This window comes from Alligator sinensis, unplaced genomic scaffold, assembly GCF_000455745.1.
Source record: "Alligator sinensis unplaced genomic scaffold, ASM45574v1 scaffold159_2, whole genome shotgun sequence".
Lineage (NCBI taxonomy): Eukaryota > Metazoa > Chordata > Crocodylia > Alligatoridae > Alligator > Alligator sinensis.
Window position 1 is genome coordinate 964736 of NW_005841992.1, and position 13890 is coordinate 978625.

The following is a 13890-nucleotide window of genomic DNA, read 5'->3' on the forward strand; positions in this document are numbered from 1 at the left end:
TACATTCTGACCTGATCTTCTGAATTGACCTGTGCTTGGATGTTAACGCTACAGTATGGCACAATGGTAAAGGACTTGCAAAGGAACTTATTTGTTAGAAAAATCATTCCAGAAGAGAAGTTTTTCAAACTTGTGTTGATATTGTGAATTACAGCTGAACAGTGAGAGCATCTCAGAGCTCCTTCTCTCTCATTAACAATTTAATAGACTTCCTTGTGATCCCATGGCAACTGCAATAATTGCAGAGAGAAGTTGAGAGAAAAATTAATGCATTTTAATTACCTTTTTAACCAAATTTAGCAGCCTAACCAGTACGTTCTCCATGGGCCACCAGTAAGTAGCTAATAATAGACAACAATTTGCTTACAGTTTGGGAGCTTCTACTGTAGGATAGAAATGTGGCTTTGACCCTGACGTCACTGCACAGTGTGTTTTCATATAGTTAGAAAGGAATCCATTGAACCGGAGAGATGGATGAGGGAAAAGAGAAGGGACTAAGAACTAAATCAGTTTTCTTTTGAAGTGCAAAATTAGCCTAAAGACCTTTTAAATTATCTTTGAATGCCGTGTACCTAAAAGCCAACAGAAAATTATTAAAAGAGCTCCAAACTTTTAATACAGTTTTTAAAAGAGCTTACTATACCTACAGAGGCTAACTATGTCTCTGATAAGAAATTTGGAAGGTCATCAACATAAAACATGATAGTTAGCTATTAACTTAATGTTTTACTGTCGAGTCTAAATGTTATAGACCTAAACAAAATGGGAGTTATTTTTAATTGGTATATTTAGTGTTCCAGTTGCTGGATGCGAGGGAGGGGGGGTGGGAAAAGTGCAGCTCTGGGGCTGGAGCCAGCAGCTGGGCTTTCCCAGCCCTGGGGTTGCATTGGGATCTGTATAGAAGTTCAGTTAGATTGATCTTGCCGGACATAAGATAAAGGTGTACTCCCTCAGAGGTGTACTTAATTTAGATCAGGTTGACCATGTTTAAACCAATCTAACTGCCTCAAATTTCTGTGCTGTTTGCATGTAGATGCACCTAACTAGTGTAAGGTCCACTCCTAGGTATATTAAGTGATATCAGGTGGCCATTTTTAATGTGCTCTAACCACCCTGAATGTCTGTATGCAGCCTATGTGATCCAATGACATGACTGTTTAAAGTCTAGCTAAAACATGTCAGTGAGTTTGAGTGTTAGATTAAATGAGCAGGCTTGGGTTTTAATTTTTAAAATTGTTTTGGTTTTATGCTTATAAGGCTCTATGTTTGCTTTTGTGCTAGAATTCCTGTGTTTTTCTGAGTTAAAATTTTGTTAGTGGGCAATGTAGGCAGAAATCACTAAATAGCATCTGTTTTTAAATTGGGCAGCTTTTGGAGATGAAGGAAGCCCTTCTTCAAAAGAATCTGATAGTTAGAGAAAGGAAGGGGTTAGTTATGTATGGAACAGGAGTGCAGCCTTTCTGAGAGACAACTGACTGTAAGAGAGAAACAGGAGTGCTTCTGCTCTTTCCTACTCCTGATGGCTTCCTTAGATCTGCCTGCCTCTTGAGACATGGAGAGGAGATGAGAAGCCTTGCGTCTTTTCCTCGTGTAGCAGGGGTGTACTTGGTAGCCGTGTTGGTCTGAGACAAAAAGACATGGCCATTTTCCAGTTGGTCTAATAAAAGGTATCATTTTGGAACCAAGAGTTCTAGTTTTTTGTATGTCTTTTCCTCGTGTAGGCACTCACAGCGAGGGATTAGGTTCTGTATTTGGGCATTTATAGATGTGCTTCCGGGGTGGGGGGGCACTTTAATTAGAACAGCTCCAGGAGCTGTCCAGGAGCCACTCTAACTGAAGTGCCCAGAGCATCGCGTGTATCAGTGTCCTCACTCTGAAAAATGGCGGTAGGGGCTCTTTAACTACAGTTTGTTAAACGAGCTTTATTTAAAGTGCCCCCGCTGTTGTTTTTCAGCGCAGGGATGCTGATACATGTGACATGGTAATTACCACGCTCCAGTCAAGTCTGCTCCGATCCTCTGTAATTTCAGTGCATTGGAGCAGCCTCACTGCACGTATATAGGTGCTCTTTGTTTCTGTCTTGTTGAGTTTAGCTGGCAAATATTAAGAGATGAGCTTAGTTCCATAATGAGTGTATTAGTGCATCACTCATGCAAGATGGGTGATAACATAAAAATATAAGCTAAAAAAAAATGGATGCCTACAAAACTATTGGGAATTACCTCCTTTTCTGGAGTGTGGCACCTTCAGAAAGAGCCAGCTGAGGCACTCTGTACATCTGCCCCCAGTTTGCAGAAACAGTGACTTTGGTCAAAAGCCTTTTGATGGGAAATGTCAGGAAATGGTGTGGTGCTTATATTCCTGTTCATGAAATCAGTATGAAATGGTTGCAAAAAAAAGCCTCAAAACAGTCCTTAGAAAGAGCTCATGTGTCTTGAACTTCAGAATGGAAATCAGATGGAATGGCTGCATACATGCTTCCCATCTATTCACTTGCAAACTTGAACACATTGAGGTGTGTGGAGTTGGGGATGCAGGGTGTTTCAGGAACAAGTGTATATTTATAGTTGCATTTTTAAAAAGGTGTGTGAACCTTTGAGAATAATGGGAGCCATCATTGGTGTGCTTCCTTCCCCCCCCCCCCCGCCCAACATTTCTTCCCCCCCCCCCGTCCAAACTTTTGGAGCCTTATACAGCTGTGCCCCTTTGTTGTCTTGGCTTTGGCCTTTTATTTTTTTTCTTTTCCTGTGATATGTGTATGCTGTTCTTTACATTAAATCTTGCAACACAGTGTTTTGTTGAACTAGATAAAATGTTAATCAAGTACAAACATTGATTTTGATGACTTCTGTTGCTGAAATTTTTATAAACAGAAAAGAGAGATGAAGTGGTCTATTATGACACTTACGAAAGTATGGAAGCCATGCTTGAAAAAGAAGATATGGCAACATCTGTACATTTACAAAGAGAGGAACTTCAGAAATTACAACAGAAAGTACGCCAGCTGGAAGCACGGCGTGGGCGCATTTCTGCTAAGAAAGCCTACCTCAGGAATAAAAAGGTGAAAATTAAATGTTATGGCCTTCCCTAGCCTCACTGATCACATTTTTAGTTCTCTTTAAACATACAGTATTTTATGGCATACAATATGCCACCCTGGAGTAAGATACTCATCTTGTTTTTTGAAAGGCAGAATGAAGGGGAAAAAAATAACTTTCCTTATAGTAAGTAACTGAGTAGCAGCAGCAAGGGAGCTTATCCTGCTTATTAGTCTGCTCTCTGTAAATCATATGCAGACTTTACTTTAGCTTTCTCCTGGCTGAAGCTGAAGCAACAGAAACTGCTGTTACCGTATTTCCTTCCATACAGGGTGCACTCCATAGTTTCTAGTAGCTGTTTTTTGCATAAAAGGTGTTTGTTGTATGTGAGACAATATAGTAATTTGGAAACCTTAACTTTACAAACCTCAACCATTAATGGAAAAGAGTAGGTAGAATATTTTGAGTAGAACAGATAAATCTGATAAACATTTAAATTCTTTTCCAGGCAATAATAATGCGCATGTACGCAGAGACTCTTGAAAGGGTTTACAGAGACTTGATATTTATCCTGATTTATAGTTTGCAGAAAAGGTCTATTAATAGCTGTTATTTCTCCAGTGAATTGTCTGCGTTTTGTCTCCTTTTCTAGTCTTGTCTTTCAATTTATTGGTTATATCATTTATGCAGCCTTCATCCCCAGAAGACTTGGCATTAACTTGAATACAGACAAACATATGTTGTTTGTTGTAGATGTGCTTAGTTTATTAATAAACTATTTAAAAAAGATTGTTAGTGTTTAAAAATAGTTCACAGAATCATAGAAGTAGGGTCGGAAGGGACCTTGTAGATCTTCAAGTTCAACCCCCTGCCTGGGCAGGAAGAAAACTAGGCTCAAATGACCCCAGCCAGGTAGGCATCAAGCCACTTCTTAAAGACCCCCAGGGTAGGAGCCAGCATCACTTCCCTTGGAAGTCGGTTCCAGATCCTAGCCGCCCTAACTGTGAAGTAGTTCCTACGGATGTCTGATCTAAACCTACTCTCCAACAACTTGTGGCCGTTATTCCTCGTTATCCCGGGGGGCGCTAAGGGAAACAAGGTCTCCCCCAAACCCTTCTGGTCCCCCCTAGTAAGTTTGTAGACGGTCACCAGGTCTCCCCTCAGCCTTCTCTTGTGAAGGCTGGAACAGGTTCAGGTCCCGTAGCCTCTCATTGTAGGGTCTGCCCTGCTGTCTCCGGATCATGCGGGTGGCCCTCCTCTGGACCCTCTCAATGTTGTCCACATTCCTCTTGAAGTGGGGTGCCCAGAACTGGACACAGTACTCCAGCTGTGGCCTGACCAGTGTCGCATAGAGGGGGAGGATCACCTCCTTGGCCCTACTTGAGATGCACCTGTGGATGCACGATAAGGTCCGGTTAGCCCTGCCGACTGTGACCTCGCATTGTCGGCCCATGTTCATCTTGGAATCAGTGATGACTCCAAGATCCCTTTCTGCCTCCGTGCTCTCAAGAAGGGAGTTTCCCATCTTATAAGTGTGTTGCCAGTTACTGCTGCCCAAGTGCAGCACCCTGCACTTGTCCGTATTGAAACGCATCCTGTTTTTGTTAGCCCACCCCTGCAACCTATCCAGGTCTTGCTGCAGTCTTTCCCTCCCTGCTAATGTGCCCACCTCACCCCAAATTTTGGTATCATCAGCAAACAGGTTGCTTTTCACCCCATTGTCCAAATTGCTGATAAAGAAATTGAACAGCGTGGGCCCAAGGACCGAGCCCTGGGGGACTCCGCTGCCCACTTCCCCCCAGGTCGAATATGACCCGTCCACCACCACCCTCTGAGTACGACCCTTCAGCCAATTCACAATCCATCTGACCGTGTAGGCATCGATGCCCACAGTCACCTAGTTTTTTAATGAGGATGGGGTTCTGTTGTTACTTCCTAAATTTTAGGTTTTGGGGCAGGGGTCAAATGTCTCTTATTTGTCCATAAGCAGACCTTTTGCATACTGCTCTATATCTGTATCTGTTTGACTGGAGGGGAATGTGTTGTTTTCAAAAGCAAGAAGTCCAGTGGAGATGGGAGCTTGAAACCCCGCCTATGCAGTAGTCTTCCAGAAAATTCCGTACATATTGTCATTTCAGCTTGTAGCTGGGGCTCACTCTCAAACTATTCAGTTTTAAGGGGGTTAAGTATTCTATAACTGTGCCTTATAGTAAGCTTTCCTTTGACTCTTCTTTATACGTTTCAGTTCAAAGCCTTTTTGCACTGGGTGGACATTAAGCCACTATCATTCTGGCAGAAGAGAAAGGTAAAGATTAGCAGGTGACATTTCATACTGTTCTGTGAAATTTGCAGGTGCAATACATACTTAAAACATCTAAGTACAGCTTTACACATGCATGAAGGCCATCTTTACAAATAGTCTCATAACATCCAGGTAATTAACCATGTTCAGACTTCTGTTGTCTGGGGGCAGTTCAACATTGAATTAGAAATGTGTTCTAAGCTTATCTAATATGGTTAGAGGACCTGGATAGATGACAAGCTTATGGTGTAACTTAGAATGGTTTTGTTAGTTGGTGATTAACTGCTAGGTGGAAGAATTGAGGTACAAATTAGGGCTGTGCCAAGCTTTGGGTGTCGATTCGATTCAGAGGAGATTCAGCAGCCAAATCTCAGATTCCAAATTGAATCGGGAGACCAATAAAAAGGTCCTAATTGATTCAAAGCTCTCTGACCTGGACTCTGTGTGTTTGTGTGTTTTAAAGAGCTGGGATGCTAGGGCCAGGCAGGGCAGCCATTGATGGGGCTGGGAGAGGGGGCAGCGGATGGAGCCTGTTTGATTCAGAGATTCGGTCAATTTGGCGGTGGCCAAATCTCCGAATCGGATCACTGTCCCCCGAATCTGAAGCAAATGCTAGTGCCTTCACACAGGCCTAATACAAATGAGTTCAGAGGGTATAGAGATTACTTGCTGGATCCTCTCTCTTCTTCAGTCCTTTTTTGGCCCTCTCTTTGATTTTTGGTCAAACTCTAATGAGACTCTTGCTGCTCAAAGGGCATTTCCAGTCATTAAGGCCTTGATCTAGCAAGCATTTTAAGCACATATTTTACTGTAAACAGGAACATTTGGGGATCATTACCTCTGTGTAATGCTTCTCATAGTTGAAATAAAATAGGCCATCTAACTGCAGTTTGCTATGTCACAATGTTGTCCTATTGTAGAAACTTAACAAAAAGTCTTATAGCCAGTGCTTCAGTTAATAGCTTTTTGGGGTGAGGGTATCCTGTGGGCAGTTCCGTCTTTCTGGCACCAGAGATCCTGAAAAACGGAAGGCTGGGAATGCTTCTCTCTGACCAGCTTCTGCTGCTCCTCACTATTCTCCCCCAGACACATAGCTGATTTCCTTATCCCATTAACTGAGAACCTCATCTCATTCTTTTGAGGGAAAAAAAGTAAAACTTGATAGAGTAGCATTCCTTTCCATATACTATAAAAGCTGTGGAATAATATAGAAACATAAAATTATGGTTTTTTATCAAATGCACTTGACATACTGTGTTTGAACAAGATCTTTCTCTGTTATGGAGTATCATTTCTTTATTAACATAGTCAAATAATGCTAATATTGTGACAGACCTTATACATTTAGAAACTTATTTAAAATCAATATGGAAGAAAACAATTTGAACTTTCATTAAGAGTAAAGCTCTTACACATTCAATGAAACTTAGCGAAACAGCTAAATACTGCTGAGCCAGAGCAGTGTAGTTTAATTGAGCTAAAAATTCTAGTTACTGTTTGGCTTTACTGAGATGACTATAGACTGTATTTGTTCTTATAAAATGGAAATTCCCTTTTAAAATGGAGTTTGTTTTACCTTATCATTCAGTTATTTCCCTCTGTTATTATTGAACATTCATGGCACTCCCAACAAGGTGGTTTTTATTAAGTAATTTGGGGGAAAAGTAGATGTCTGTTTCATTGTTAGCAGCCAGCTGTGGATTCTGTGCGCAGGCATTGTAGCTATTGTTATCCCAGTCTACCACCTGCTGGCTGCACAGTAATATTAAGTAGCTTCTGATTTGAAACAAATGGCTGTTTGTACGAGGGAACTGGATTTATAAAGAAGAATCTGGTAGAGAGAACAGCAGAGAGAGAGAGAGAGAAAGGGTGTAGGTGGGGAAAGCTGCCTTTAGGAGCGTACCCTGGAATGGTGGTTAAGATCCTAAAATACTCCATCCTCTGGAGACTCATCCTTTTATGGCTGGGAGGACCAGCTGGTCAATGAAACTGGCTTAAGAGATCATTACTTTCTGGTTCCTGTTACCTCATCTTGCTGCATCTAATCAGTGGCTGCTTAGATTTCCAAGCAATCGGTAAAAGCTTTTAGTGCAAGAAAGACAGAACAATTTAATTCCCACAGAGTCCTACTGAAATCAGTAAGATGCCCTGTGGAGTAAGAAGTAAGCATAAGAATATTGCCACCCAGCCCAAGAGCTGTGACTTTTCTCTGACAGAAATGACTATGCCTGTTTATACAGACCTTAAAAAGAAGGGCCCCTAATCCTAATAGAGTGCAGCTCCCTGCTGTAACTAAGAATGCATTGCTGGAAGCGTTCTGTTGCAACGATCCCCAGACCAAATAGAAGTTCACCATTGATTCCAGAAGGAAGGGGAATCTAGCTGTTGGCTGCCAGCCTGCAGCCAGTTTTCCCCCAGCAAAGGCTCCTCCTCCCTGCAAGGATGCAGTTTTCAGAAGGGGATGGGGGGGAAAGGGAGCAGAGAGAGCTCATTCTAGGGGTTCCCAGCCAGCTCTGGAGGGTGGTGTGGTTGAATTGGAGCCCCCCCACCTTGGAAGTGGGGGCTCCAATACACTGGTCCCACCCTCCAGAAGGGGCTGAAAACCCCCCAGACCAAACTCCCTCTGCTCCCTTTTCCCCCCTCCCATTCTGAACACAGCTCAAGACTGGGAGGCAGCGCAGACACAAATTACAGAAGACATTCTATTTTGAAACTTCTTCATCTGACCCATCATGCAATAAGGGTTTTGATTTTCACCGGATCCGCCAATTTTTAAAGCTGTTTTCAGCTGTCAGAAATCACTTGGATGAAGCAGGTTCAAGTTGGAGCAGTTTTGCTACGTTCATATCACTGTAGAATCATGCAGACATTACAAGCTTTTTCAGTGCAGTGTTTCAGTATCTTCTGATAGTAATACAATTGTAGCATCTGTCTGTACCAATGATTCTCAGCCAGGATGCTGCTGCATTTTGGTGTCGTGAGATCCTTTCAAGGGTGCTACGGGGTACCACACGATGTTAGTTAGCGCTGTTACGTTTACAAACATGATTCACAAGATAAACCCAGAGATTTCAAATAGGCATCTACAGTGTTAAAAACATTCTGACCTGTTGTGGTCTTTCTGATTTTTGCAATGGAAAAATTGCTGTATTTTTCTGTAGTTAAAAAAACTAGTGAAAACTAAGAGCTAGAATTTCCCAAGGAATGCCTCAAGTCTGAAAAGGCTGAGAACACTGGTCGGTGCCTTATGAGAGTAGGCACACAATGTTTAGCTTACTTGACTCCATTGTAGAATTAGACATGGAAAAATTGGGGAGTAAACTACACCAGTGAAAATATGTTATGTTTGCAGTTCATACTAGAGTATCCATTTGCGGAAGGCAAATAGGCTGTTACATGCTCTCTTCTCACAGGATGTTAAGGCATAGAAATAGCAGTGTGCGCAGCTATACTGGAATTGCTGTGCCCTGTCCAGTTCAGACCCCAGTGAAATGTAAGTTACTGTAAAAATGGATCTAAATTATTTCAGTACAAGTATCATATGTCCAGCCCTGTAGATTGGGATCACCAACCTACAGGTGAAAATTATCAAGGAGCACATCTGCAAGGGCCCAGCAGGGGAGGTAATGCTCAGGGGCAGCCAACATGGGTTCATTGTGGGCTGATCCTGCCTGACTAACCTGGTTTCCTTTTATGATCAGGTCACAAAGTCCCTAGATGAGGGCATCAAGGTGGATATCGTCTTCCTGGACTTTAAGAAGGCCTTTGACACCGTTTTCCACCACATTCTCTCAAAAAAACAGAGACATGGGAACTAACGCATTTCATATATAAAATAATGTTCCTGTTGCTCCATTTCATGTGTATTTCATTTTGTGTGTTTTCGTTAACCATGATAGTTTTATCAAGTGACAAAGGCTGGAAAAGTTTGTCTCTTTTGGCAGGGGCCAGTGGTGAATAAAAATCTAAATTTGTAAAATTTAAATTTTTTTACTTAAAAAAAGAGAGAGAGAAAACAGAAAGACACTTTGACGTTCCTATAGAAAGTAGACCCATGATCTATGAAGGGGTGGACTGCTCTCTGTTTCTTCCTATCTTCTTTCTGAAATTAAACCTGAAAAATGCAAATAATGTGCATCTTGGCTAACTGTGTGAAATCCAGAATTTTGAAATTAAGGTGAAGAGGAACAAAGACCTTAGTATGTTGTATTGCTATTATCCTTTATTTTCCCATTTTAAATTTCAGCATTGTTATTTTAATTAACATATAATCATCATGTCTTACAACCCAAGGAGAGGAAAATATACTAAAAATAGGAATTGAACGTTTAGTCATCTTAACTTTGAGGATGCACCACAATTCAAGATCTTTGTTTCCTATCTTTAAATAAGTGTAACTTGAACAGTTTTCAGATTTCAGGTCTTGTTTGAACAGTTCCAAATCAGCACATACATACTTTCACTAATACAGTTATTTACAGTAAGAGAACTAAAATGTATTAGAATTGTTTAGTTCTTGATTGCTAGAAAGTCAAGGCTGTTTGGGTTTTGCGCCATTACCCCAATTTTGACTTGCTCGAAGCGCTTATTTTGGCTCTTAATTTGTTTTAAAGTAAAACTGACTCAGAAAAATGTACTAATAGAAGAACTAGAGATGAGCAGTGGTTTTTTTTGTTTTTTTTTCTTGCTCTTTCCACTCTTTTTCTCAACTTGTCACAATCGTGTCTGTCTTGCAATGTCTTCAGAGAGATGATGAAGCAAAGATAAGACAGCAGGGACATTAACAGAGCATGTCTCATCTGAAACTTGTCATCTTTGTAAACTTACTACTACAGTCTGTAAAGTTTAGTTTATAGAAAACTTCTGGAACTTTTGATATACCTGTTCTTTGGATAAAGAAAAGACTTCAGTTTCCAGTTGCGTTAATCAAGAAGTTCTTATGACTAGTGAGACAAGGTTCCTTGGGTGAATTTGATATCTTTTATTAGACCAACCCAAATGGTTGGATAATAATTATTAAGCAAGCTTTCGGATTCAAAAACCCTTCGTCGGGCTAAGGAAGCTGCAGCAGTTGGTGTGTGCTCTTCCTGGATGGAATGAAAAGTAAACAAGCCAGGGGCTGGGCTGGGGAGTCAGTTGCCGGGCAGATTGTAATGTATCAAAAATCCGATGTCTATGTTTAGTCCATGATCTCTAGTATCCAGCAGGTTGATGAAATGGAGCTCATAGGCTCGTCTCTGGGAAGTGTTGTGTAAGTTTCCCTTGAGGATCAGGACTGAGAGATTGGAGAGAGAGTGGCCCTCCTCAATAAAACATATCACCCTAAGAAATCCTTGCCTCTTGCAATATCAGTTATTAACATTCCTTTAAGTTAAAACAGCTCAATATATGCAAAATCCCAAACACAGCAGCATGAGACTTTTCTAAATGTTTTGTACTTCCGTGTCTGTTGTTGCCAGCAAAGGTGTTCTGTACAAACAGGTTTAATTTCTCTAACCTGCCTCTCCCTTTCTAACTGAATCAGTCATTTGTGACACTACAACTGCTTTTTTGATGGGAGTGAGTAGAGGCACTGCATAGGACTGAGGCCACAGAAAGAAAGTTTCTTACCTATGCAACCATTTATATAACCAGCAACAATGATCAATTGAATACAAAAAAGTACATAATAAATAGAGTTTCTAGGGGCGGGTTCCTAACTGAACTTAAAATTTAAGCCCATGCCTGCTGTTTAGCTTAAGGGTGGCCAGTGGTTGCTAAAGCCTGAGAGATAATGCCATGCATCTAAATCCTCATACATTCTGCTTAGTGTCTCCCTTCCTGTCTCGTTGTTCAGGCTTTCCCAATCCTCCCCTTTCTGCTTCTGGCTCCTTGTTTTCCTCTGTTTTTTTATCAGTTCCAGTTCCAGTTTCCACCTTATCCCCTCATCTGTCACTTTCCACTTTTTGATCTCCATTTACATTTCCTTTCCTACCTATTTTTCCCATCCCTATGGGTTCCCAGTCCCAGTATCCTTTCCTGAGCTTCTTGTCTGTTCTTCATGCCTTTAACTTCTTGTTGCAGATTCCCTCTTTTCTTTTGCTGGCATCCTGTCCCAGTCTTCCGTCATGCTCCCTGTCCCAGGCTGTCCTTTCCCTCTCTTTTCTCAGTCTCTTAAATTAATTCTGGTCCCATCTGTATTTGAGTCAGACAGCTTTCTCTTCTACAGTGCCTAGCCAGTACCATTGAGCCATGGAGAAAACAGGGGAGACAGATTCCCTACTTCATCCTAGCCCAGAGCAGCTATTACAGGGAAAGTTCAAACTTCACCCTTATATCTTTTGGCTGGAGGGAATATACTCAGTTACTCTTTGGGAATGACGTATATACATTTATGTCAGTTCTAGAAACTGAGAGAGGCTCAAGCATGTTCAGTATGTAAGAGGAATTTAACTGCTTAAATTTAAGAAATCTTTAACAAGCAGGGACAAACAGATTTTTCAGAGGCTTGTAAATTGACAAAATTGGCATGGATTTTCACAGGAATAGCAAAATGTACATCCCTGATACTAAGGCCACCCCATTGCCAAATTTAAAATCTCTACTTCAAATACTGGGATTCCCAGAATTATGAAAATGATTGCAGATTTTTAACATGGTAAAGATAAGGTATTTCCACTCTCATCTTGCTTGGAAAAACAGCTATACATTTTGTGGCTGAATTTATTTTTTTAATTTCAATCTGAGGCAGACACCTGGCATAGAAACTTTTCAGCCCATGTATTCCAGTTTTGGCGTCAATATAAAGCAACTGAAAACTTAATGGGAAATACTGAGCAACCATAGTAAGAGGCAGTGTTACGAGCCTTGCCTAAAATATTATTCCCCAAATAGTGCTGCTTTATTTAGAAAAAGGAGAGCTGAAAAGTCCTTAAGGTTTAGTAGAAAATTAGATATTACTGTGACTTTTTGTTTGTTTTGTTTTGTTTACAGTTCTTGTGGACAGAAGATCCTTAGCTTCCAGTTTGAAAAAAAAAATCTATGATTTAAATAGATCATATATATATGGAGGCAATGTCTAGGACATACTGTGGTCATTGCTTCAGCACTACATGCTTGTTTTCTGCTGCATTTATTTTGTATCCATAACATGGATTTCAGAGAGCCAGACATGGAAGCAGATGCTCTGAAGGACAACATCTATATGTCTCAGTGGACTGATCCAGCAAAGCCAGTGCCGTCTCCTAACAAGATAATTGAGAAGGCCATGCCTTCTTTGTTGCCCGGCTGGAGGAACATCACGAGTGAGTCATTCAGAGAGCAGTTTGCACCCTTATACTATTCACCAGACAGCAGTATGATAGGCAGCAGAGGCAGCTCATCAAATAATGTGCACCATAACCAAGATTTTCAGGATACAAGACAGTTAAATTATTTGGCCAACTCTATTCTTTTTCCTCACTGGTTGGCATCCAGTTCATCTCAGACTAGCAAAACTAATGACAACTTGGAACCGCTCAGTCCACCTCCTCCACCAACTGCTCATGCACCTCAGACAAGTCAGGAAACTGTATGCTACAGAAACATAGAACAGGTCAGTTTGCCTGCAATGGCGTTTTTGATTAAATATACATCTGTTAACATCTACACATTATTTTCAGGTGGAAGTGGTCTAGAAGCTTTTTAATTGGTCTGTATCTGAAAGGCTTTCATAGCAAATGCCAAGAAATGGAACAGGCAGACAAGGTTCCTTGGGTGAATTTGATATCTTTTATTAGACCATCCCAAATGGTTGGAGAATAGTTATTAAGCAAGCTTTCGGGTTCAAAAACCCTTCGTCGGGCTAAGGAAGCTGCAGCAGTTGGTGTGTGCTCTTCCTGGATGGAATGAAAAGTAAAGAAGCCAGGGGCTGGGCTGGGCTGGGCTGGGGAGTCAGTTGCCAGGCAGATTGTAATGTATCAAAAATCCAATGTCTATGTTTAGTCCCTGATCTCTACCTTATGACTAGTGAAGTATTTAAAAGATTAACAATGATAGAATTTACTGTAATATAGCATTTGCTGCTGGTAAAGTTGAGACGGGCATTTCATTATATACCTAAATTACTTTTGAGCTTTGTGTGTATGAATCTGTACAGTGAGCTGCACCTGAATTTCTTTTTATTTTTTTTTAACTTTTCAGACAGTAGTTTCTGTTGGGGCCACATGCCTACATCTGTGGCCCCCATGACAGCCTTGGTTGTGTTTGAGGGGGGGAGGGCATTTTCATGTTTTCTTTTCAGTTAAAGAAAGTTACCATTGTGTTCATAATTTTTTGGTCTTGTTTTGATTTTTTTTTAATTATTATTACTTCTTTTCTTTGACTTGCTTAAGCTTTTCTAACACCAATATAGGTCTGTTGTTTGATAGCTGAAGCCAAAGCTACCACTTTCAGTTATGCCCCAAGTGCCATCATGACTGAGCACATGCATATCTTTTCTGCCGTAGAGTGGCATGTTTAAAAGCAGTGCTCCATGTGGCCGGTTCTTACTATAGTCTGCGTGAAGTTTGGCAAGTTAAAGCTGTGTGCTTT

The 13890-nt window shown here is 41.0% G+C and overlaps 1 protein-coding gene across 1 annotated transcript in view; it reads left to right on the forward strand.

Moving 5' to 3' along the window:
* JMY (junction mediating and regulatory protein, p53 cofactor) overlaps nt 1-13890 on the forward strand; it is a 117694-nt gene that overhangs the window by 77993 nt on the left and 25811 nt on the right. Inside the window, exon 7 of the mRNA XM_006021437.2 lies at nt 2874-3061. Coding sequence (XP_006021499.1) covers nt 2874-3061 — 188 coding nt within the window. The remainder of the gene's footprint in view (nt 1-2873; nt 3062-13890) is intronic.